Source organism: Pseudopodoces humilis, chromosome 2 (genome assembly GCF_049639895.1).
Source record: "Pseudopodoces humilis isolate 2021_Gansu_Grassland_sample_001 chromosome 2, ASM4963989v1, whole genome shotgun sequence".
Classification (NCBI taxonomy): Eukaryota; Metazoa; Chordata; class Aves; order Passeriformes; family Paridae; genus Pseudopodoces; species Pseudopodoces humilis.
In genome coordinates this window covers 34,389,692-34,413,379 of record NC_142201.1, presented here as the reverse complement: position 1 = coordinate 34,413,379, position 23,688 = coordinate 34,389,692, and the positions used below count along the sequence as shown (strand labels likewise).

Sequence of the window (23,688 nt, the reverse complement as noted above, 5' to 3'; positions counted from 1 at the left end):
GCATTTTTCAGAACTGAAAGCCATGTCAAAGTATCATCTCAAAATAAACCCTGTGAACACTTCCAAAAACCATTAAACTGAAATTACATGAAATTGTAATAACTCTGTGCATAATGAAAAGGGAATCCTCTCATTTATAACCACTGATTTCTTAGCAATGTCCATTGTTAAGGAACTTAACCATGCCTGTTTTAAATTCTACTAATTAAAAAAGCAACCCTTTCATAGCCATATCTACTCTGTATGCATGCAACCCCTTCACCAGCATCTCTGAGACCTTAACACTTAGGAGTCATTTGTAACACAGAAATGTTAAAGCACTGAGGAAGCAGAGCTTAACAGCAGAATTCCAGATTGCACAAGCTTTTTAATTGTAACCCACTCCCAGTAGTGACCATTCTAGCAGAAGATTAGCAACCAGAAACCCCGAGAAAACAAGCTTCATACATCCAAACACCATCATACACACAAATTCATGCATTTACCCTCTTCTTGGTCAGTTTTTGGAGTTGGGCCCTTTCGCTCTGTAAAAATGAATGGAAAGTTTACATTTTATATGTCTAAAGAACACTCATCCATTGACAAATGTTTTGTCAATTAATTATGCAAAATTACAAACCATCTATTACATCCGTACAGTGCTAAATTGGCACTGAAACTTTCTGTTTTTCAAACCATGGCTCAGAGCAGTGCCAACTCCAGCCTTGAGTGCTCAGCACTTCTACAAAATGAGCTCATAACATTTGTGAAATCTGGTTTAATAAGCCTGTGCACCACCACAGAGAACTCATACAATTTCAATTTACTAATTTACTAATTCAATTTACTAACTCTATCTGTCATGTGCAACTCGTAACACTGAGGCAGGAGCCTGTGCAGATGAAACCACCACACAAGTCTCCACAGATGTTTCTTGCCCCTTCCAATTTTCAAGTACTGCCCCAAAGGAACCTTGGAAAGGGAAAGCTACCAAAGAAAGCGGCACCAGTAATCTCTATCTAGGACAACTCTCCAGAGAGTTAGCACATCCCAAACCTCATCAAGATACTTAAACTAACTCTGATCTGGAAATAGTAAAATTGCAGCAACTCACCAATTAGACATAGCAAATTGCCAACAAAAGTTTGTCAAGCTGTGAAAATCAGGTTTTATACTGCTCAGAGTATAGAATCATATGGTGGGAAAAGGACCTTAGGGACCTTAGCCATCACTGAGCTTCAAACCTCCCACAGGCAGGGACACCTTCCACTAAACCAGGTTGCTCAGAGCTCCTTCCAACCTGGTCTTGAACATTTCCAGGGATGGAGCATCCACAACTTCTCACTTCCTCACCTCTCACCTATCCTATCACCACCACCACAGTAAAGAAGTGAGGACAAAGCATCACTTGGAAGTGAAAAGATCAGTTCATCCTGTGGGACAAAGGAAATCCTCGAGAACACAAGGTGGACCCTCTTCTGGCCCACTCCTAGACTTCCCGACTACAAGCACTAAAAGACACTGAGAGTATGTCATAGAAGATCAAAAATAGCACTTGAATGACCTTAAAAACTGTATTTATGGTTAATTTTGAAATAAGTACTGCATTCACATTTCAGTTTTAGAAGCCATCTTTCTTAGTGTAACAGTAAAAATCACTGAAAATTTTTGCTCTAGACCAGTTTTGCCTCTTAAATATTTGGGGCTTTTTTTTTTTTCGGCAGAGACAGAGCATATTACTTTTGAACTTGAAAGTATGCTCTTAAGTTTCAGATACCAGAACCAGATGTGTTACAAATTGGAGCATGTCTAACCAGCTTGTGAGCAAGCTCTAATCAAAAGCTCAGATAGCCATAGAAACAATATGAAGCACAACCTGCTATCTTACCATTGCTGCCACTGCCATCACTTCCTCCTTTTGGGGAATTGCCATCCAATAGATCAGAATCATCAAATGTGTCTATAAAGTAATGCAAATAACATTGCCATGTTTCAAGTTCAGTGAATAAGACACACCAAGGCATATAATAGCATGGAAATTTTCTCAAGACCATTCAACTGAATTTGTGGCGATTTTAGGCTCAGCACCAGAGTCACAATATTTAACTTTTTACAACCCCTCACGATGTCAAGTCCCTTCAGCTCAGCACTACACAGCTTGACAGCAGAGCTCCTTTCTCTGGACTTCCTGAACAACTGAGAGAAGTCAGTGTCCAAGAGCAGGTAGTACTGCACAAATCAGGCTATGCAAGCAAGGAGCGCTATAAGCCGCTTAACTCTAATAGCCCAAATCTCACTGTACTGCAAAAGCAAAGAAAGAACGTGGACAGAAAAGGACCATTTACTTTTAAGGCTGCAATTGAGAATGATTCTTCAGAGTTGGGTCTTTAAGTCACAAACAGTCCATATGTACTTCCTTTCTCTGATGTATTGCAGGACACTGAAGTAGTCCCTCTCCATTTCCACTAAACCCTACCCCGTGGAGCTTTCCTGTCTCCCTCATGGCACCTTCTCCTCCTTCCCTCTGCTGCCAAATGAATATTTAGTTCACACAAAGCAAATGTGTTTCAGGCAGAAAAACTAAAAATATTGCATCAGAGGATGTTTTAGTTGGGTACCAAAGGCACTGTACTGAGGCATGCAAGACTTAAATTCAAGTACCTGCTGCAAATCAGTCTGGTGAAAGAACAAGAACTGAGGCTTGCATTCCAGGGCTCTTTACTACCATGTTTGTGAATAATGGCATCATCACACCTGCACCCATCTGAAGCTGTTTCATTCTGGGTTAGGCAAAGATGGAAAGGACCTCTAAAGGTAGAGGGAAGGACATGTATTTTAAACCTATCTTTCAAACACAAATATTTGTATTTCTTGATGGCGCCTTTAAATTAAAAAAATGAAGCAACCCTTTAACTTGGAGCTTTAATTTTGATCCTTTGAGAATAAAGATCACAGGCAGTTGCTACTTACTTTTGAGCATGACTAGAAGGGATTCAGTTTGTAAAGGAAGAATTCAATCCAATATATGGGTGCTTCACCAAAGGCAGCCAAGAACAGCACTGCCCCAGACACACACACACACTGTCCCATCCTGCCTCTTCCCCACATCATCCTGTTTTTAAGTGAAAGTGACTTAACAGGTTTGTTATGGAATCTGAAGACTTGTGCAAAGCCTATTTGCAAGACAACTTTTTCTCAAACTTCCGTGTTTGATGTACGCCACACCTGACATACATAGCAGGCAATTATCAAGGATCAATTATTAGCAGTGTAACTGACACAGTAAAATCAGAAGTTTGTGCTAGAAGCCTTACCAGAGCCTTTAGGTCGATCTTGCTTGGGGTTATCTAATCACAGAAGAGAGATTTAGGAGAAAAAAAAACAAAACAAAAAAACACAAAAACACAAAAGAAAATGTTAAGATAACAAAACCGGACTATAGTACAGTAATGTTCAAAGGGACTAGGAGAGATTAACAAACACTCTTTTGCTGTTCAGAAATTCCTGTTAGATCAGTCTTACCAGTGTCTCTAGGATTTGCAGGAGGTTGTGGCTTGGGATCATCTGTAGACAAATAAGTGTTGGAATAAATGGAACAAAATTACTAGTGTGAAGAAACCAAAAGCAAAGCATGTAGTAACCTTGAAAGATGATCTGACCTAAATATTGTATCAAAACTTCCCTATGTAATTTTCCTTTCATTAACTAATGCTATGTTTCTTTGGTTATTTTAGCTAAACACTGTGTTTTAATGCCACTAATAGTTTTCCTGCTACATTAACCAGCATGTCATATCCTTGCTAGGATGGAACATACACAAAAAAACTCATTAAGTCTTTTGCAGCATTTTAATATGCACATCTGATTTCAAAGGCTGAACTTTAAATTTTTCTACCAGGTACAGATTACTTGGCTGTTTGTTTGGTTTTTTTTTTAAATTACCAGGTTTTAACCAAATATAATGCTTGATACCTCACTTGAAAAACAAAGTTCATAGAATAGAACTAGACATATGGTCCCCACAATGACACTTCATTCGGCTTGCCAGAAAATAGGAAAACAAGAGAAATTATCTCTCTACATCTTTGTCACAGCCTTCACACTAGAAAGAGTACTTTCCTTCAAATTATTTATAACTGATTAATGTTTCCTTGTGCTATGAAAAAATACTTCCTGAAATGGGAGAGATTATTTTGAAACTAACATTTACTTCCAGAAGTAATAGTTTATGGAGTTAGTGCCACCTAGTGAAAAAATAGCAATGAGACAAGTAGAAACTGCCTAAGAAATTATTGCAATTCCTACAGTTTTGATGATTCAGATCCTTAATATTAACAAACATAACTAGGCTTTAATTATTTTTATTGATAGTCTGCTAGCTTAATCAACTCAGTGCCTTATACTTAGGTCATAAAGGATGGATAGACATTGCACCAGGTACATTTGAGCAGTACCCAGGAAAATATGATACTTCCCAGAATCATGAGCATGGAGTAAGTCAAAATCATCTACAAAGAAAGAAGGGAAGTTTTAATGCAAAAAACTGAGGTAGTCTTAGACTATTTTTTAAACAAAATGGTCCTCACAATGTTTTCTCCAAAAATAAAAGCATGCTCAGTCATCAGTGACTCACAGAAAAACCCCACAGAGCTACCAGACATTACCTGCCAAGTGACTCGCTGCTTTTGGAGGTGATGGGACCTGTCAAGGGCCAGCTCAAGGTGAGCAAGTACCAAACATGTATACTGAAAGCCAACAGAGGGGATTCTTGCAGGGTTTTTAATCTTGCAAAATCACAAAACACATTTCTGAGAGCAGTATCCAAAATGAAGAAATCCTTTTGCTGTTAGGGAACTGGTTTTTTTTTTATAGAAATATACCTCACTGACTTGAAAAATTCAGGATCTCAAATTGGTATGTACACTACACTTGATTTTACAGTAAGAGGTGTTACAAGCCAATTAGATCTCACCTGGATCTGATGATGGTGTCTTCTGAGTTACAATAGGCTTCTTTGTACTTCCTGTCAGATATGGTATGGGGAAAAAAATAATTAAATACTACTTAACACACTGTTCAGAAGCTACATGAAGGACCAAGGACAAACCTAAGTACATGTCTATACAACAAAATGCACAAGATCAAATCTATACAGCAAGACAATTTTGCCTCAACTTTAAGTCTTCAAAAGATAAATTTGAGTTCTATGTGGTCAACATCTTGACAAACATATGGCTGAATTGTTCCACTGAGGTTTAAAAAAACCATATGTAGCAAAGCTGTCATGCTTGGCCATGCAGTAATACTTAGAAATAAGTCAAAAGAGCAGCCACAGTTTTTCTGCCTACCTTCGAATAATGCATCTTCTAAGGAGAAGTCACCTTGGCCTGTAGAAGATAAAAGAAACAGTAAGGACACTGCTTTTCCTTACTCAAACCAAATATTCAATAAAGTCATAAACTTGTCTGTGATCAATCTTGAGAGATGTTTTCTGCTTCCTGAGTCAATCTTGAAGAATATTTTGATTAAGGGTTAAAGACAGACATTCTTCCAGGTCACTATCTATATGTCTTTCCAGGAAAAAAAAAAGAACCACACTAAAAATTGGCTCTATAGAAATGACCTGAAGGATTGGAACATACATTCCTGAAGCCAATAACACACTTTATTTTTGCCACTGATATTGTATGATTTCTTAGTGCCATCCACAGCATATTCTTTCCCACCCTTCTTTCCACTGAACAACAAAATAAGCTGGGGGACAGCTCCAATGCATGAGAACATACAAGACAGGAGTGTGAAGAAAAGCCTTGGAGCACATTAAAGTTATGTAATGGAGTTAATATCTTGGCATTAAAAATTAATTTTCATGGGTTTATAAGACCTGCATGTCCCCCTAACTAGGGTTACCAGTATGAAGTTAAGATATTAGCACATATGATTTTGAGCAGCCTTTTCAACCTCCTAAAACACAGTTAAATGTAGCTGGCATCACTACGGGGCCTCCACTCCAGGCAGATTAGATTCTATTTTCAGTCCTTAGGAAAAGAACACTGTCTCTTGCTGTATTAAGGTGGTTGCTAGAGCTACTGCTGCTTACCCAGCTAACTGCAAACACACCAACTCAATACAATGACACAAACTGGTTTCACAGCACGAATGTAGCGGTGTGATCTCAGCAGCAGAGGCTTGTAAGGTAAGTTGATAGCTAAAAAAACTGCTTGGGGTGTTTCTAATTTTTCATCATCCCTACTTTCACTGAGGCACGGAATAAGAAAAAGGCCTGAAAGTAGGTATCAGCTATTCAAGAGAAAGTCATTCAAATATATCGCTTCAGCTCCATAGAAGCTGGAAGACTTTTTCTACCTACTGAGTATCAAGCCAGCCAGAGCACAAATTATTTCCAGACAGAAACTACCTTAATTCAGAAGATACATGCATAAAACATTTATGTGTTTGGCTTTTCCTCTAAGAACGTAACCACCAAAGAGGCATCAGAACCAGCTACTGCAAAGTCTGAAGAGAGGAATAAAAACTAACATCAAAATTAAACCACACGCATCTTTGACTTACGTGACAGACCAAGTTAAGACAAGTCATGAGTCTAATACCAGGCAAGGCATGATGGATGCTTATATACCTGGTGACTTTTTTTTTTTTTTTAAATAGGGAAGCAACCTGAATGGAATAAAAAAAAGTGTGCACTCTGGCCAACTGAACTGCTACAGCAGAAACTGAAATCTGAAGTCTAAGAAGTGATCCCCATACTGTAACATTTGAACTAAACCCACCTTACTCATAGTCCAGTAAGGACACAGGCCTGCCTCGTCTGTGACAGGCTCTTTCATGGAAACAGAGGCAATTGGTGGCTTTACTGTAGTGCACAAGCAAAACACATTTAAAATCTCCTGGATAAAACAAGTAGGTATAGATCTTGAATAGAAAGCAAGAAGATATTTTACTTGGTGTTCCTTATTTCAGGTGGAGACTACAAGCTGTGTTAGATCACGAGAAACTACTTCACAGAATGCAAAATATTTGCAGGCCATTTATCTGAAGTCTACATCAACTTGCAATACAATTTTATAAACCTCTGTAAAATTAGCAGGTGCTAAGACACAAATACCAGTTACTTCTGAGGTTACTCCTTTGGTTAGACTACACTGATAGTAAAAGATTTTAAAATCATAGAGATTTGGAGAGTTAGAAAGAAAGTTAGGCTTGGCAAGCCCTGGGAAAAGTGTTAAAAGTAGGCCCTGGGAAATGTTAGGCCTTGTGCTTGCTAAGATCATGTGAAACTGCACCTGTGTAGTCAGTCTATGATAAATGATACAATTGTTAGATGTGATTAGATACAATTACTGTTTAAAGAATCATGAAAAACTATGTTAGGGGTTTGAGGGGGATCACGAGTAAACCATGCTTGGGTAAAATCAATGTATACAATAGAACAATGTAAGTTTAATAATTAACATGTAAGTTATATAACGACAGAGTATAAAACATGTTCAGCTCAAAACCAAGGCAGGTCAGATTTGGGTATGTGTACCCCTGACACCCAGAGCTCTTAACAAAGCACCTTCATATAATCATTCCGTGATTATGTGCTCCTGAACGCTAACAACACCAAGAAACCTGCATACTGACAGGCAAAAAAAGGCCAAAACCCTAATAAGAAATTTTAACAGGCATTTCCATAGTTGTTCCTCAAACCCGAATTCTATCTTGCCTGTGTTCTCAGGTACATGCATCTCTCAGGCTACAGTCCCCTGGGAAGCATGCCTAAGACAGGACCTGATCAGAATTTGGTAGTCTAACTCCAAGAGGGCAGGCAGAGGAATCTGTTGAAAATGCACACTCCTCAAAACACTCTCCCAGAGTAGCAGCCAGAGGAGGCTGTAAATGCCATCTGTCTCAAAGCCAAAGGTGTATCACCAACACAAGGAACATTACACTGGTTTGTGTATATTTCAAGAGTCCTGTTTCCTTTCAGGCAGATGGAAAAACAAGCCCATACACTCAACTTTATGCTTTGGTGAAGCTGAAATTTTACCTGGATCAGAAAATAGGCTATATAAAGCATTTCCAGCATGAAACTTAGTCCAGGAACTCTGAATGGCTTCAGCTGCAGTGGTTTCCCTCAAGAAGAGGAAACCTTTGTAAAAGGGTGTGTTTTCAGTGATACTGCTCTTTTAGGGGATTTTGCATATAAGCTTCACAGAGAAATAATTTAGGATGAGATTGCTGACTGCCAAGCTCATGTAAAAAATGCTTTGACAGAGAAATAAACAAGTTTGAGAGTCAATACAATAAAAAAAACCCCATAATTTATTGACTGGAATTTTTATTCTGAACCCAAAATTTTGCTTTCCAACCATGCAGCAAGATATCAGGTTCCTCATATATATTACTGTTTTGAGATAAAGTAGCAAAAAATGTCTAAACTTAGCTTAAAGAACTCATTACAATAATCTGCACTCTAAGGTGCTGGAAGTCAGCTTTTCCAGCAAAGAAAGGTGTTTCTCCACTGTTCATGACAAACCTTCCTATGTCTTTAAAGCAGTTAATTTTATAAATGCACTCACTCCACTTTTGCTATGAGTAGGTCCAACTAAAGTAGAGCTTCAGTGACTTAGTCTAAAGGGAGAATATCTCAGTATGATTCAGCTGGTTCCAGGAAAAAAAAGAATTAGAAAACAAGAGATAAGGCTACAGAACTAGAACGAAGGTACTATCAGGGTCCAAGAAGGAAAATTCAGCAAGAATATGCTGCACTCCCTACAGATTTAAGGAACACCCAGAGCAACTAAGCTTATGAACATTTTCTTAGTCTAAACAAAGATATTTACAAATAAAGCAGATATTGTATTGCATGTGAAAAACAATACAGCAGGTATTTCTAGCCCCTAAGGGCATGAGCAGATTCAAGAATACTTCAGAAGTGTCTGCACTATTTTCTTTTCATGTCTGTAGCTCAAATACCTGGATCTCAAGAGACAGATCTTCAGGCCGTCCCTTGTAACCAACATAGTTTGTGTTAGCTGTGTGGGAAAACAATATGTAAAACAAAAAGAGCAAATATAGGCTTTGAATAGCTGAAGAACTAGAGGGTATTCAAGAGATCCAAGCAAAGAAGAGTGCAAAGATCTTTGCAAAGACTTCTCACTGCTCCCAGTTGCTTCCTGCTACAGTATTAAATTAGTCATATTCACATTCCACTGCAGAAGGCAACAGGAACTTTGGAAAGTTTCTCCATTAGTCACATGTACTAGATGACACACCAAGAAAGGAGATTTGTGATGAATGTTATAAAAGTACCTTTCTGACTTGAGCAATAGATTGCCTCAATTCTGTTTTCCTAAAAATTCCAGGGCTCTTCTGCTTCCTTCCCTCCTTCTCTCCCTAGGGCCTTGCACACCACAGGGTACCCACAGACCTGAATGTTGCAACAGGTCTTCCAGTTGTAGGCCTATGAAACAGGTGACAGTGGTCATCTTGTCTCCATCCCACAGCTGGACATTATCTGCTAATCCATCAGTGGCTGACTTACCATCACAGAATATCTCCAGTTAGAAGGGACCCGTAAGGATCACCAAGCCCAACACCCTGCTCCTCACAGGACTAACTATAAATAAACCATATGGAGAAGAGCCTTATTCAGACATTCCTTGAACTGTCAGACTTGGTTCCATGCCCAATTCCTTCCTGTTTGTTCCAGTGGCCAACAACTCTCTCCTCATGTCCAATCTGAACTTCCTCTGAGGCAGCTTCATTCCACTTCCTTATGTCCTTTTGGAGGTAATCAGAGAGAGAACAGCACATGCCCCTCTGCTTCTCCCCCTTGAAGAAGCTGAAGGCTGTTGTGTGGTCAGCCCTCAGCCTTTTCTTCTCCAGGCTGAGCAAACCAAGTGACCTCAGACACTACCAGTAAGTTTTACCCTTGAGGCCTTTCACCATCTTGGGCACACTCTTAATAGTTTGATCTCTTTATTGCTTTGGGGCACCTAAAACTGCACACAAGGACTCGAGCAGAACAGAGTGGGACAATCAGCTCCCCCCCTCCCTCGAGCAGCCACCACTGCTGTTCTTGATGCACCCCAGGGCACAAGTGGTCTCTTTGCCTGCCAGACTGTTGACTCATGTTCAACTTGCCATCAACCCAACCCCCCAGGTCCCCTTCTGCAGGCTGCTTTCCAGCTTCCTGTCCTCCAGTTTGTACAGAGAACCAGGCTTATCCCATCCCAGGCATGGAACCTGGCACTTGCTCTTGTTAAATTTCATATGGTCTGTGACTGTCAAGCTTGTGTCTGTTGTGCTCCTTAGCCCCTTATTTTTGTGACCTATGCAAAAATCTTGAGCTCAAACAGGCCTTTCATGTCTGTAGAGTGTACACGAGGTCTGGCAGCCCTCTTGCAGGACAAGGATATTGGTACCCACACAGGCAGCATGCAGGCAACCAGGCAAAAAGCAGCTTCTCCAACTTCCAGAATGAAACTGGATAACTGGAATTTATACTCCTGTGTCTTGTGCTCCTTCTTCTCAGAGGACCGAAAACACAAGGATTAGAAATATTCAACACTTAACCATAAGAAAAGCTGTAGAAAATGCAAAAAGGCCAACACATTGGAACTTGCTCAAGAAACACTTTGAATAAGAGAATATAGACAGTGCATCCCTTCCAATTGTTTTTATGCTTACCAGCACTTGACTTCAATCCAGGTTTTGCCCCATCAGCATTAGTTACCTAGAATAGAAGACTTCTACTGCTCAGCTCACATTCAGACTATTATTTTCTTGAATGTCCTATGCAGGCAAAACCAAGAGGGGTAGTTTAATTTTAGAAAATCTGTGAGGAGGGTGACTTGGTTCTCCATATCTTACTATAAGGACTGTATCACTCAAGGCTTTAAATGGAGATCCTGGAACATGTAAAGTACACACAGGTAGGCAGCTATTGGAAGTACTTAAAACTGGATTCTTTCCTCTCAGTCATTGCAGAGGTTTGCAGGCAAGATCTCTATGCCAAGCAATGCTGATACTCCCATTTGTAATTAGCCCTGCCCAAAGTCTCATGAAATTAAATCCCACTGCTTTTTTCAAACCCTGTACCCACCTATCGATGCTGCTTTTCAAGTTTGGTTTCTCTGCAGAACAAGAGAAAACAAAAAACTTTGCATAAAATTCTGTTTAGCAAATGAAACCCCTTCCTACCTAAAAGAACTATGCCCCAAACATGAATAATAGCTGCAAATCAGACAAAAAAAAAAGCAAAGATAATTTTTTACATCTGCGGGAGTGTCTGCTTTCCGTGCATCTGGAGCATTCACTAATGCAACCTTTGGGAATAAAATCAGCTAGATCTCTGCTGTAACCAATAAAAATATTTATTTCTTCTTCAAAGAGATGCATAAGACAAGCCTAGTAATGATTGTATTTGTTTTTTGTATAGTCATACAAAAGCTGCTTTCCTGAAAAGTTACTTTATTTGCACCTATCTTAAAAACACAGTATATAAATAGCACTGGCCTACTCTTTTCCTGATCTGACTGCTAGCAAAGAGTTTTTAGACTTGTTTAATATTTGAATTACTGTTTCTTCTGTTCAAAAATGGAAACATAATATTTTTGAAATGCCTACAAGGCCATATTTTTACTCAAAATTATTTATTTAAATAATGAGTAACAAGAGGGTTTTTTTAACAAAACATGGTAAAATAAGGCACTTTGAAAAGAAAAAAAACCTCATATTTTGAAGCACAGTTTGGGGAATTTTGCTTGCTTAAAAGTGTCCCGTGGGCTAGGCAACTTTTGTTGCCACTTTAAGGTATAGAAAGTAGGAAAATACAATGGAGCTCTTAGAGCTTTTACACACTATAAACAGTTTTTCAAGGGAGGATTTGACATAGGAATGAGAGGACAGAATGAATAGCTCTAAATCAGCAGAAAGCACACAGAAAAACTGAGTCAGTTGCAAAGCTAGAAAAATAACATGATGGCAACAGTCCTGCCAAATGCTGGGCTGCTTATAAGAAGGGGTAAAAGAGAACTATGCAAAACTAAGGACTCCTGTGAGTCCTTTCAATCCAGCAGCGAGAATAAAAGCAAATATATGACATGTTAATCACAGCCCAACCAGGGATGAGTTGTCTACTGCAGTCTGGTTTATTTCTTACAGTTTGTAATTCTTCATGCCTGTAATGGATGTGACCACTTTCCCTTCAAACTGCAGCTGAGATGTTTGGTGATAGCACTCAGTGGCAAAACAACATCAAATAGAAAAGCCACAGATCGCAGATCTTCTCCTTAAAATTAAAAAAGCTTCCAAGCTTTCAGAGGCACTGAATTCCCATCCTCTGTGCAAAGGAGCCCAGCTGAGGGGCCCCTTCACCCAGGGAAAAGCCTGTCCACAGCAGAAGGGGCTGCCATGGCCCGTCAAACGCAAACCCAAGGGGTCCCCAGACCCTGCACCAGAGCACTGCAGATGTTGTAACAGATCCACAGTGTGGCACGGGGCAGTGTCAAACCTAGTCCCCCTCAGAGGCACATGGGCACTCCCACCTGGCCCAAACATGTATTAATCCATGGGATTGTAGACTTTTTTGCATGGTGTCATGGCAGGGAACCCTCACCACCAAGAAGACCAGGTGGAGCAGAGTGATAAGACATTGCTGGGGCCCCCAGAAGGGTGATATGGTTTGCCAAAGACCTCCCATTCTCTCCCTGTCCCCGAACCCGCCCTACACACCTACTTTTCTCTCTCTCTCTTTCTTTCTTTGCCTCTTTTACTATTAAATAAAATATATCTTTTTTTTTAGCATCTAACCTTGCTTGGTTTTAATTATATTTTTCTGGTATTTCTTAACCTTTCTGGGTCCAATCCATTTTATTCGCAGAGGTTTAGTTTCTTTCAGTCTTCTGTGTTAAACTGGTTTGTAACATGTGCTTTGAGGCAAGTTGTTTCCTGCAGAGAGTACCATCTCCACATGTTCAATGCATACAGAGCCAGATCAATACTGCTGTTTTATTGCAGCACACTGAAATGAAGATTCATAGTAAGCAGAAACCCTGTCTGCTGATACTTGTAAGATGACAATTTCACAGCTTGTTTCTTTTACCTTCCTCTCCACAATTCTTACTAATTCAATACAGTTTGTATCCTAGTAGTAAAATTCAAACAAAATCTTTAATCTAACCAGAAACATTAACTGAACAGTAAAATTTATGTAAAATTGATCTTGTTTTTCCAGACTCTATTTTCTTTGTGGCTTGTTCAGTTATGGCTAAAATGACTCTTCAGGCTTTTCAATTAATGTACTTGAAATGAGCTACAACCTCTTGTACTAAAAGAAGGAGGACGACTTTGGGTTTTATGATGAGGGTTTCCTGTGGGGAAGGTGTGGGTTGAGGAAACCAGACTCAGTATAGTGTTTGCAATGATTTGAATCACAGGAGTTGGCACAAATATATGGCAAGCCAGAAACATGATTTAAGTTTTGTTCCTTATTTAAAAAAAGGTTGAGAGGTTTTCCTTTTAACTTCCTATCCTTCAGTACTTGAGAAAAAAGGCAAGTCTTCCCTTTTGCACCAAGACTATGTTCTTAGTAGTTTCAGTGTGTTCATGTGCCCTGCAAAACAGCTGGAATGTGCTCACAGTGGAACTGCAAGCATTTCCAGTTCAAGTGGATCTTGTGAAAGTACTACTGTTATATTTAGACAAAACCTTTAACAAGACTTCTCCATGTCCACTCTAAAAATTATTTTCATCTTCACTATGATTCTGTGACACCTCCTAAAATCAAATTAGATTTTATGTTCCAGTGTTAGGCTGCCATTACACATGCCAGACTTCAGTTTGCACTATGAATTTACTCATTTATTAGAAATTTAATGATTTCATAGAACACCACAGGAAAGCAATGGGAATGGATGCAGAGCAGGTAAGAATTGCCAACTGCAGGAGCTGTGGCAGGATATAGGACTGGCAAAGAGCCAGAGACAAAGATACAAAGGGATAGGAGTAGAAGTAACAGCAGCAGGGAAGAGGAAGAAGAGAGAGAGGAAGAAATCTGGATGCAGAGAGTTATCAGCTCACTACAGCCACAAGCTTCAGAATCACAAGTCCTGCCTATAGTCTGGGGAAAAAAGGTCCACATCTCTGCTTAGTATACAAAGAAAAGAGCTGACTTTCACAGAAGGCAAAATTAAAAAAAAGGAAAACCAAAAGTTTTTTATGAGAATGGTGGAGACGAATATTGTAAATCAGATTACAAAGTTGCTGGCTAAGACAAACAGTGACAGCTCTGAGGTGAAAAAGAGATGTCTCAATAACTTTTTGCCACATTTGGGGAGGGAGAGAGCAGGGGATAGATGGTGAAGTAACTACTGAATTTGGGATCCAATTGCAAGTTACCTGACATCCAGGATGGAATGAGAAACACAGAGTAGGCAGGAAGGCATTTCTGGTGTTGAAGAGAAAAAATACAGACAAGTATGGGTAGCTGGAGGTGAGGGAAGAATCAGTAGATTGAAAGATAATGATATAAAATGTAGAAAAATGCAGCCTTATCTAAAATCTTTCTTCCTAGGCTTCTCCAAGCTCCTCCCCCAAAGCTTATCCTGAAACTTTTTTCTTTTTCTTGTTTCTAAATTTAACAAGGACTTGTGTGACTCTAGAGCTGTCTAGTTTGTCCAACAATAGCATCAGCTCTAATAATCACTGTATAGTACCCAACACATTTGCCTCACCTTTTATTTACCACATCCCATTCTACTACTGCTACTATCACCACTAGTTCCTGTCCTCTTCCCATAGATTACTCTTCTGCTCCAAATCACAGGGAATGAAAAAAAGTGGTGGCAAAATATAAGTCTAAATACTTTTTCTGCACTTTTTCCAGAAAAATAAGGTTTAGAGTGCAATATTTTTGTGTCAGTTATAAAAACAGTAACCTACTAACATCATTTGGATCTCCTGGAAATATCAGAGTTTAAATATTTTTCATTTTATGTTAGATTTCTTCACAAACAGAAAATATACAAGCAACATTTTTTTGTGGTTAAGCAAAAAAACATGCAGAGACAATTTTATAATTAAAATCAGATTTTTACCAATTAAATTGACAGGTGTTTAATCAAAAAGATCTTCTATTTCATGGAAAGATTAACTTGTATATTGAGTTTAATTTTTAACCGATGAAAGAACAACTGCTATCCTAAAAACAAAGTTTGATTGTACCATGATTAAAACTCTTGGGCTCAGAGTGAAATGAGCTTTGTGGATACTTTACTGACATCAAGAAATGGATACTATTTCCTGTGAAAAATTTGGAAGCAAGAAGAGATCCAATGGGAGTTTTACAGGATGCAAGCTATGAGAAAAGTAGAGCAGAATTAACATCTGCATTTAACTAACCATTGCCCCAGTCAAGAGGCCCTCCTTTTACAAGTAAGGATGTCATTTTTAGATGTTTATAGCATGTGGACACTTCACAAGTGATGAAAATGTACACAGAGTAAACCAAATGCATTTGTCATGCAGCCAATGACGTTGTGTGATCAGACCCAACTTAAAATATAAATGTTTTTCTTCAAAATGATCTTTTTCCCAAAACATGTTTGAATTACTCCTGCATTTGGCATGACAACTATAGATTTTAAAGACACTGTTCTACATCTAAAATACCTGTTCAGATTTAGGAAAACTACTATAAACAGGCCTTATACCACAAAGGAATAAGTTCTTGGACTTTCACAGGAATTTGCCTTATGACTTCTTGGAAACCTTTGTAAAAAATACTCTGGATCTTATTATTCTGGGCTTCACAGTCATATCAAATGCAGAGACTAAACCAGTTTAAAAGGAAATTGTGATGATTATCACTGCATTTATTTTCAACAGGTGAAAACTGTTGAAAAGGATGGAACAAATTTTCTGCAGCGACCTGGGAAATCTTTCCCAGACTAAAATTTACAAACATACAGAGAAACAATTTTTTTTTAAAATCAAAAATAAACTAAAACTACCTTGTATGATACCAAGCAACCTTCCAAACACTAGCTTTGGGTTCGCCTTCACTTGAAATGGTGTGCAATATATCTGGAATTGGCTGTTAAAAGGGGTAGGAACGCAGCCCTACCATCTTCCATGGCATCATCCACAAAGGTTCAAGAATTTTTCTACTGTATTGACGATATATTAATTGAAGGAAAAACCATCAAAACAGTACTAAGTAATGAGCACCACGTAATCTTTGTCTTTTCCCCAACCTGAATGATTAATCTGAAGCCAGCATGAAGGCTGAACTCCTCAGGCTATAAAATGCCCCAGTGTACGACATGTTATATGCTGAAGAGGCTGCCATGAATTTGCAGAAGTAATGGCCTTTTTTCACCTTAGAACATGTTTGGGAGCCTCAGTGGCCCTGAGAATATGTATACACAGCCTCCTGAGTGCTCAACAATGTAGTACAGAAATGGCTCAAAGCCTGGTGTCGTTTTAATTAGCAGCAGTGAGGAAAACATTTTCAGCATCAGAAGAATGGAAAGTAACACAACAGCTACTCAGAGAAACATCTATGTGAACACGTGATGTAAATAAGAATACCTGAATTCAAAGGTCATTTAAGAAGCATAGTAACCATGCTCAGCAGTTAGCCAGAGAGGCTTATGGTGTGGGCACAAAGTAAAGCTATTTTTAGCTAGGTAGGTCCATGAAATTTCTGCTCATGTACTGAGGAAGAAAACACATCTTAGACTTGTCTCAGGAAGCCATAGTGCAAGCAATCAAGCTGTGTGAAATCAGTGGAACAAAAGGACATGCATAAAAAGTATGAATGTTGAAACAGTAAATGTCATGGGAGAAAGGGAAGTTTGAAGAAGCCTGGCAAGTAGATCAGCCCCCTTTATCTTTACAACACCAGTCTGTGCAGCAGCAAAGTCATACAAGACTTTCTCCTTGGAAAGATAATATAGGTGGCATCCTAGGTGCAATATATGACTGTGTTGGCATGATGGAATACAGCCTTGCCTAGTCTTAGCAGTAATCATTTCAAAAGCACAGCTGTCGAAGAATGAAGGGAAGATTGTGGAGCAGAGCAAGCGTATCATATTCCTTCTAATCCCTTGGCATCTGGAAAGGTAGAACTGTACATCTCACTTGAAACGGCACTCCAGGAAAAGGGTATCTCAACTCTATGAAGCTGGGGGAGAGCCAGTTAATACAAATGTAGGAACTCATCATAGCACTCCCACAAAAAGCCATTTATCACAATTTCAACTGGGTGATAAAGTACCAGCCAGCCCCTCGGACATCAGAATTAGGACACAAGGTTGTGTCTATCCTCCTGCAACAATTGAAATCCCTAAGGAAGAAGTCCTTATCACTTGAGGACCAGGAATTACCTACCAGGCAGCCTTTGAAAGAATGATAAAAAAATTATATATGCGCTGTTAAGACCATAAATAGTCTTAATTTACTTCAAAACCATACCATGTGTTTTGGAGACACAAGATGTAGGTATTTGAAGGTTTATGTCCAAACAATTCCTGGCTACATGTTGCTCAAGAACATGTTGCATGGATGATCCATTCCTGGAAATGTTCAGGTTGGATGGGGCTTTGAGCAATGTGGTCTCATGGAAGGTGTCCAGGCCCATAGCAGATGATTCCAATTTTAAGGTCTCTACCAACCCAAACCATACCGTGGTTCTATTGCATTGGTCAATGAAAGAATTCGGCAGGGTTTCACCAGCAGGCTGCCATGTCTGGGAAGAGGCCATGAACTGTCCTGTGCCACTTACAGTCATGTCACGGTGGCACTGACACCGCTAGTGCACACCTGTCTTGGTTTGGAAGACAGATATCTGCCAAGGGAGGTGGGAACCTCCCTTGGAATGGAGAATATGGCCCCCTTCCCTCTGAATTATTATAACTCTGAAATGAAGGAGATTACAGGCAAAGATATGGGGAAAGGAGTAACAGTTCTTTGCTGGTATGAGTGCGTATAACAAGACAAACAACCGCAGCGGCAGCGGCCGCAAGCAGAGCAGGAGCCAGCGACCCTTCCCGGCCGCGGGCATTTCCCCTGGCTGCAGCTCCGGGCCCGGCCGGCAGGGGGCGCTGTGCCGCGGGCTCCCTCACGCCGTGAGGGCGGATGGGCTGCACGGCGAAACGGGCCTGCAGGAACCCCGGAGCTGCCGCTGGAGCGGCAGGGCGGACTCACCCGGGGTAGGTGAGCAAGAGGTAGCAAAAACGCCGCAGCTGTTTCAGGGGCTATGGGGTGTCCCAGCAGGAAGGGGGGTGTGGGTTAGAGAGCAGCAAAAAAGCCCGAGGCAGCAGCGGAAAGCAGCAGGGCTGGGCAGCGGCAGGCGGGCTCCTCCGCAGCAGCTGCCGCATGCAGCCAGGGAGACACACCCTCCGGGAAGGGGCAGAGCGTTGGGGTCTTAGTTTTTTCCCCTGAAGCATCCGAGCAGATGGCAAAGGTCCATTCCAGTGAGGCAGGGTGACAGTAAGGTCCCGGTTCAATGGCTCCTCTCCTGAGCAAAGGCGCACCCATGGCAGGAGAAAATAGAGCCGGGCTGGGCGAATTCCCCCACCAAGCAGCGGCTCGACCATCCTCCTCCAAAGTCGAGAGAGCAAGAGGGCTAAGAGCTGTTCTAGCCCCCTTTTTCCCCAGCTCAATTCTCGTGGTAGCTCTGCCCCTCCAAGAGAAATCGCTCAGCTAAGAGAGTAGCCAGCTACACCCTTCCTGTGGAAACTTCTTTCCTCTCTCTTAAGTTTATCAGTCGTTACGGTTTCTTAGTGACAGATGGGACAAAATTCCATGAGAGAAAGAAAGAAGAAAAATCCTAAACCCCAACAACACCAAACCTTCAACTGGTCTCAGGAGCACAGAGTATTCTTGTTGGAGCACACATAAAGAGTCAGCCAACAGGGACAGAAGACACAGGAAGACATGGCTTGAGAGACTCACAGAGGGAGACTGCAGAGGGAACATGTGGCTGTAGATGTGCTCTGGGCAGTAGAGGTTCCATGCCAACAGGAGACCTCCTGGAGGTACTGTGGCAAAGTACTCCCTGAGGGAGCATGGCCACTCACACCAGGGCTACCCATGACAGAACAGGGGCAGCCCTGAGGGACCATAAGTGACCTTCATAGTGGGTGGGACACTGAAGAGCAAAGAGAAGTAGAGGAAGATCAGCAAGAAGCAGCAGCAGAAAGACACCATTAAGCTCATTACAACCTTCTTGCTCTGCATGTTATCCCAGCAAAGGAGCAGAAGATGGGCTGAGCACAACCTGCAGTGAAAACCAGGGAAGCTGAGATAGAGTGGGTAGGGTTGTTTGGGCTTAGAATTAAAGAAGGGAAGAGGGAGGTCCTTTAGGGTTTGATGGATCAATTTTTTTCTCTCAGTTCTCAAACCCATGATTAGAAGTTGGCATTAATTGACAGTAAGCTAATTTAAGTAAAGGTTCCATGAGTTGAGACTGTATAAGTGTTTTGCTCATAACACTCTCTCAAAACATTTTTACTAGACTCCAAAGAGCAGGTTCCTGTGCCAGAGCATGCAAAAGCAGTTTGCATAAGGCTAGAAGAAAGTGGAATGCTTCTGTCAAAATGATCTTAACCAATTATTACTCTTATCATTGCATTTTCTAACACAGCTGACACCTGATGAAATTCAAGGTGATTGCAGTACAAGACAACAAGAGTTAAAGCAGGCAAGAGTCTCAAGCACAGGAGACCCAAACATATGAACCAGAGTAACATCAGGAAAATACTGGTCTTGGTTTGATGGCAGTAGGCTGAGTCACACTTAACTCTTGCCAAGTTAAATCACTACAACTAACAGTTGAAGCTTAAGGAAAACTTAAGGACAGTTGCAGTGACATAATTTTGATATAACAGTGCAGTGGCCATTTTATATAACACATTAAAAAACTATTAGTCGTTTCACATTAGAGAAAATAGAAAGATGGAGAATTAAGTACTTCATTTTTAAAGTTCATGCTACCATGTATGCCACTCTAGCGCTGCTACTGAAATTGTTCAAATGAAAACTATGTGATGGTTTGCTGGCTTATTATTTGTTTTGTTTGGGTTTTAAAAATCAGATTTAAAAGGCAAACAATGCTAGAGTTCAGTCTCCAGGAGTCCCTGCAGCACCTCCCTGTCCCAGCTGAAAGCTCCATCTACTGGATTACAGACAGTATCATTTCACCATCTTTCATCCAACTAGTCATCCCTCTCAACTCTGAGTTGCCTTGACAAGAAGTCAGGAGCACAAGTGTTTCCTTCCCTTGCTCAGGACCCTCTAGTTACAGAGGTCTTAGAAAGAAGGAATCTCCACCTGCACTTCATGCCAGGCTACTGATCTTACAACATGGATACCTCATTTTCCAGCCTGTATTTTGCTCACCTCTGGGTGTCCTTTTGGAAATTGTGTTTCAATTCAAGCTCTTCCCAATTCTTGCAACAGATACTTAAACCATATATCCCAGTCCGAACTCTAGATCCTCAGTAAGCAAACAGCTTTTTATTTTCTACAGTAGATAAAGGAGACTTCTGGGCCTTGTATGTGAATGCAGCAGTATTTTGCTGTTCATCATGTGCAGAATTACTGAGACTCATTGAGATTGGTTTAGACCTCTAAGATCATCAAGTCCATGCATGGAGTATCATGCAAGGAATTTTGTTTGATTTTTCTGCTGTGGTCTTCATACACATTGTACAGAAGTCATGCTGCCTAATGCTTTTTATTTGCATTGTATTTTGAAAACCACATGCCTCAAATTAGACACTGGGCAAACCTGATGATTTTGCAGGTATAAGAATGGGTGACACAGCCAGCCACAGCAGGAAGCCTTCTGCCCTTTCCTCCCTTGTTTCCACCTCACTTCCACTATCCCATGCTAGGCCAGCCACTCCCTTGTGCTGGCAGGAACACCCATCAAACACTCCGCAGAGCAAACTCAATGCAGATTAGTCATTTGCTGATTTATCAAGCTGAATCATCTTAGTACAGGCCTCGATGGGCACCAGACCAAAAAAAAGGAAGAAGAGAAACAGAGATCCCACTCCTCAGCAGGGGCATGTTGCCAGACTGCCTATAGAAACTGATGATAGAAAAACTCACATTCAGTCTTCTTATGGATACAGCCCCAACAGTATCTAAATTCCAGCTTTGCCAGACTGGCAGAGTTCATACTTGGCACACAGGACAACCCTTAAATAGCAGCTTTGATGTTAAAACTGTGAGCTCTAAGCAAGCTCAAATAACACAGTTCACCCTTGCTTAATAATACATTCAGATCCTTGTTGATATATTGAATATTGATTTAACACTAGCAACTTTCCTGTGCCTAAAATGGATGATCCCATAAGAAGTTATTAGTCCAGAGCACAGATGCTTCTGCTTGAATCATGAAAGCAGACAGTCCCAGTCACCTCCACACAGCTCCATGACAGCTGAACTGCTGATAAAGCAAGACCCTTAACTTTCTGTAGCAGTTCTGTAACTTCTGACTACAGACAGCCCACCAACAGTGAAATTAAGTTTTTCAAAAGCATATAACTGAGGTTTTGCTTTTGTCATTTAAGATTGCATGAGCACAAATCTGAAATTCCCCTGGAGGGCCCCGCCCTCTCCACGCTGACAATCTCAGCATTTCTCAAATTCTTACACATTTTGTTTAAGGAAAAAGTGTCCAAACTAATTATAACCTATCTACTCAGGCTGAATTATTGACATTAACCAATACACGTATAAATTAACTAGCTTTCTAAAAGCAAACTGTTTAAAATGTGGTATCATTTTCCTCAGAATTCAAAACAAAACCCCTAGAGACACTTGTGCTCCTTCCCTCCAGTAAAGCACAATCCAGACATCTCTTTTCATCTCCACACTTCCTGGCAAAAAGTTTAGGAAGACTGTTTCTCAATGGCCCTAAATACTTCCAGTTGTTAAGAGCACCACAGCAAAGATCTCCTTGTCCACAACCACTGGGACTGCTCACAGAAAATTTTTCACACAAGTAGTAAGATGATAAATGTAAGCAGCCTAAGTCATCTGTCAGTTTTAAAGCAAAATTTCTCTAAAATTGTACTATTTTTCAAAGAGCTCAACTCTTCTAACCTACCAATCAAGACCACAATAGGACCACAGCAGAACTAAATTTCAAGCAGCCTTGCTGTCAAACTGCTTATCAGGCATCATGTGTGCACTATCTACAGCTTCCAGTCAACATTAGGAACATGTATTTTTCCTTCTCTTCCACAGTGAAGAGGTAGATATTTAAGATTTGAGGTGTTGTTTTTACAAAGTACCTGAAAGAAAAAAGAACAATCTAGGCACAGCAGCAAGCATGCTTATTAACATAGTACAAGAAGAAAGAAATGTCTTAAAACCAAGTCATATAAATGGGAAATGACAGTTTGGACTGCATATTCCAGTTCAGCAGTCCTCCGCCTGGAAAAGAATAAAAACGTGGTACTGGGGACTTTGCTACTTTCTCCACCCCCAAATGTTTCTTTTGACCAAATACCAACGTGCTATTACATACAGACTTTTTTGATCAGGGTTCAGGAAAATCGTCCCTGATACACACTGAAGCAACGAGAAGCTTATCAGAAAACATACTATTGTGTTTCATTCTGTGGTTTTGCCATAATTATTTTTTAAAGACTGTCGTGTGACGGCAGACTTTCTGGTGAGCAACTATCCGCTGTCCTGGGACTGCCGGAACTCCGCTCTCTTTCCTAAAATGGAAGCTGTGCTCCAGCCGAGCTCCCCAGCACCCGAAACCCCCTTCGAATCTTCTTCGAGAACAACCCTGCACTCAAGGGCCCAACTGGGGCGGGGGAGGACCACGTATTCACCGCAAATCATAAATCAGTCCGTTTCCAGTGCGGAAGGCGGGCAGAAAAGTCAGGAATACTTTTCCAGCGAGTTAAATGAGAAGAAAGAAGAAGTAGAAAAAAAGAATACAAATAAAAAAGGCTGGAAGGAGAGAGCGCTGTTTCCCCGGTCTGGGCAGACAGAGGGACACGGCTAGTCAGGGACCGCTCCGCCGACCCGCCCTGCTGCCCCGGCTCCGTGCAGAGCGGCAGCCCTCGGCCCCCGCCCCAGGGGCTCAGGGCAGAGGAGCGCTCCTCAACTCCCACCCCTCCTCACCTCTGACGGAGATCAGGACGGCGAGGAGCACCGGCAAGAGAAGGAGCGTCCACCGCCTCATGGCTGCCTACCCCACAAACCCAGACACACAGCACCCGCTGCCTGACAGCCACTCCCCGTACCGCCGCAGCTCTTCCAGCGGCGGCAAGGGCGGCACCGCGCCGGGGCCGGGCCACCGCCCCAGCGCGCTCCGGTCGCCGCGCCCCGGGGCCCCTCCTTCCAGCTGCGGCGGCGGAATAGTTCTGGGACCTGTCGGCTGAAGCCGGGAGGTGAGCTTTCACTGTGGGCCGAGATGAAGGAGTGGGGCTTCGTCGTGCTGTTGAGCCCTGTCCGCTGCCGTGCAGCCTGCTTGCGAACCGAACGGGGCTCTGAAAGGAGACTACGGGGCTTAAACTCTGGTCCCAGGTTTTAATAGCAGACATGAATGCTCAAGTACCGCTGCCTTCCCTTAAGCCACGCACTCCCTTCCATTGTTTTTCCTCAGGAAAAGCTACCCAACATTAAGCACACCAGGACACCTAATAATGCTGCCCATGGCAG

General features: G+C 41.3%; 1 protein-coding gene across 3 annotated transcripts in view; it reads right to left on the bottom strand.

The window, feature by feature from the left end:
• The window catches only part of CD99 (CD99 molecule (Xg blood group)), a 28,783-nt gene extending 5,461 nt beyond the window's left edge, over positions 1 to 23,322 (bottom strand). Inside the window, exons 1-7 of one of the 3 annotated variants that reach the window (XM_014250816.2) lie at positions 23,149 to 23,322; positions 5,328 to 5,366; positions 4,952 to 5,002; positions 3,502 to 3,543; positions 3,294 to 3,326; positions 1,868 to 1,939; positions 480 to 524 (exon numbers count right to left, since the gene is read on the bottom strand). In XM_014250816.2, the coding sequence (XP_014106291.1) occupies positions 480 to 524; positions 1,868 to 1,939; positions 3,294 to 3,326; positions 3,502 to 3,543; positions 4,952 to 5,002; positions 5,328 to 5,366; positions 23,149 to 23,209 (343 nt within the window). In that variant the 5' untranslated portion in view covers positions 23,210 to 23,322. The remainder of the gene's footprint in view (positions 1 to 479; positions 525 to 1,867; positions 1,940 to 3,293; positions 3,327 to 3,501; positions 3,544 to 4,951; positions 5,003 to 5,327; positions 5,367 to 23,148) is intronic. The other 2 variants (XM_088051859.1, XM_014250825.2) reach the window with 2 other exon arrangements.
• Between the last annotated feature and the right edge of the window lie 366 nt (positions 23,323 to 23,688).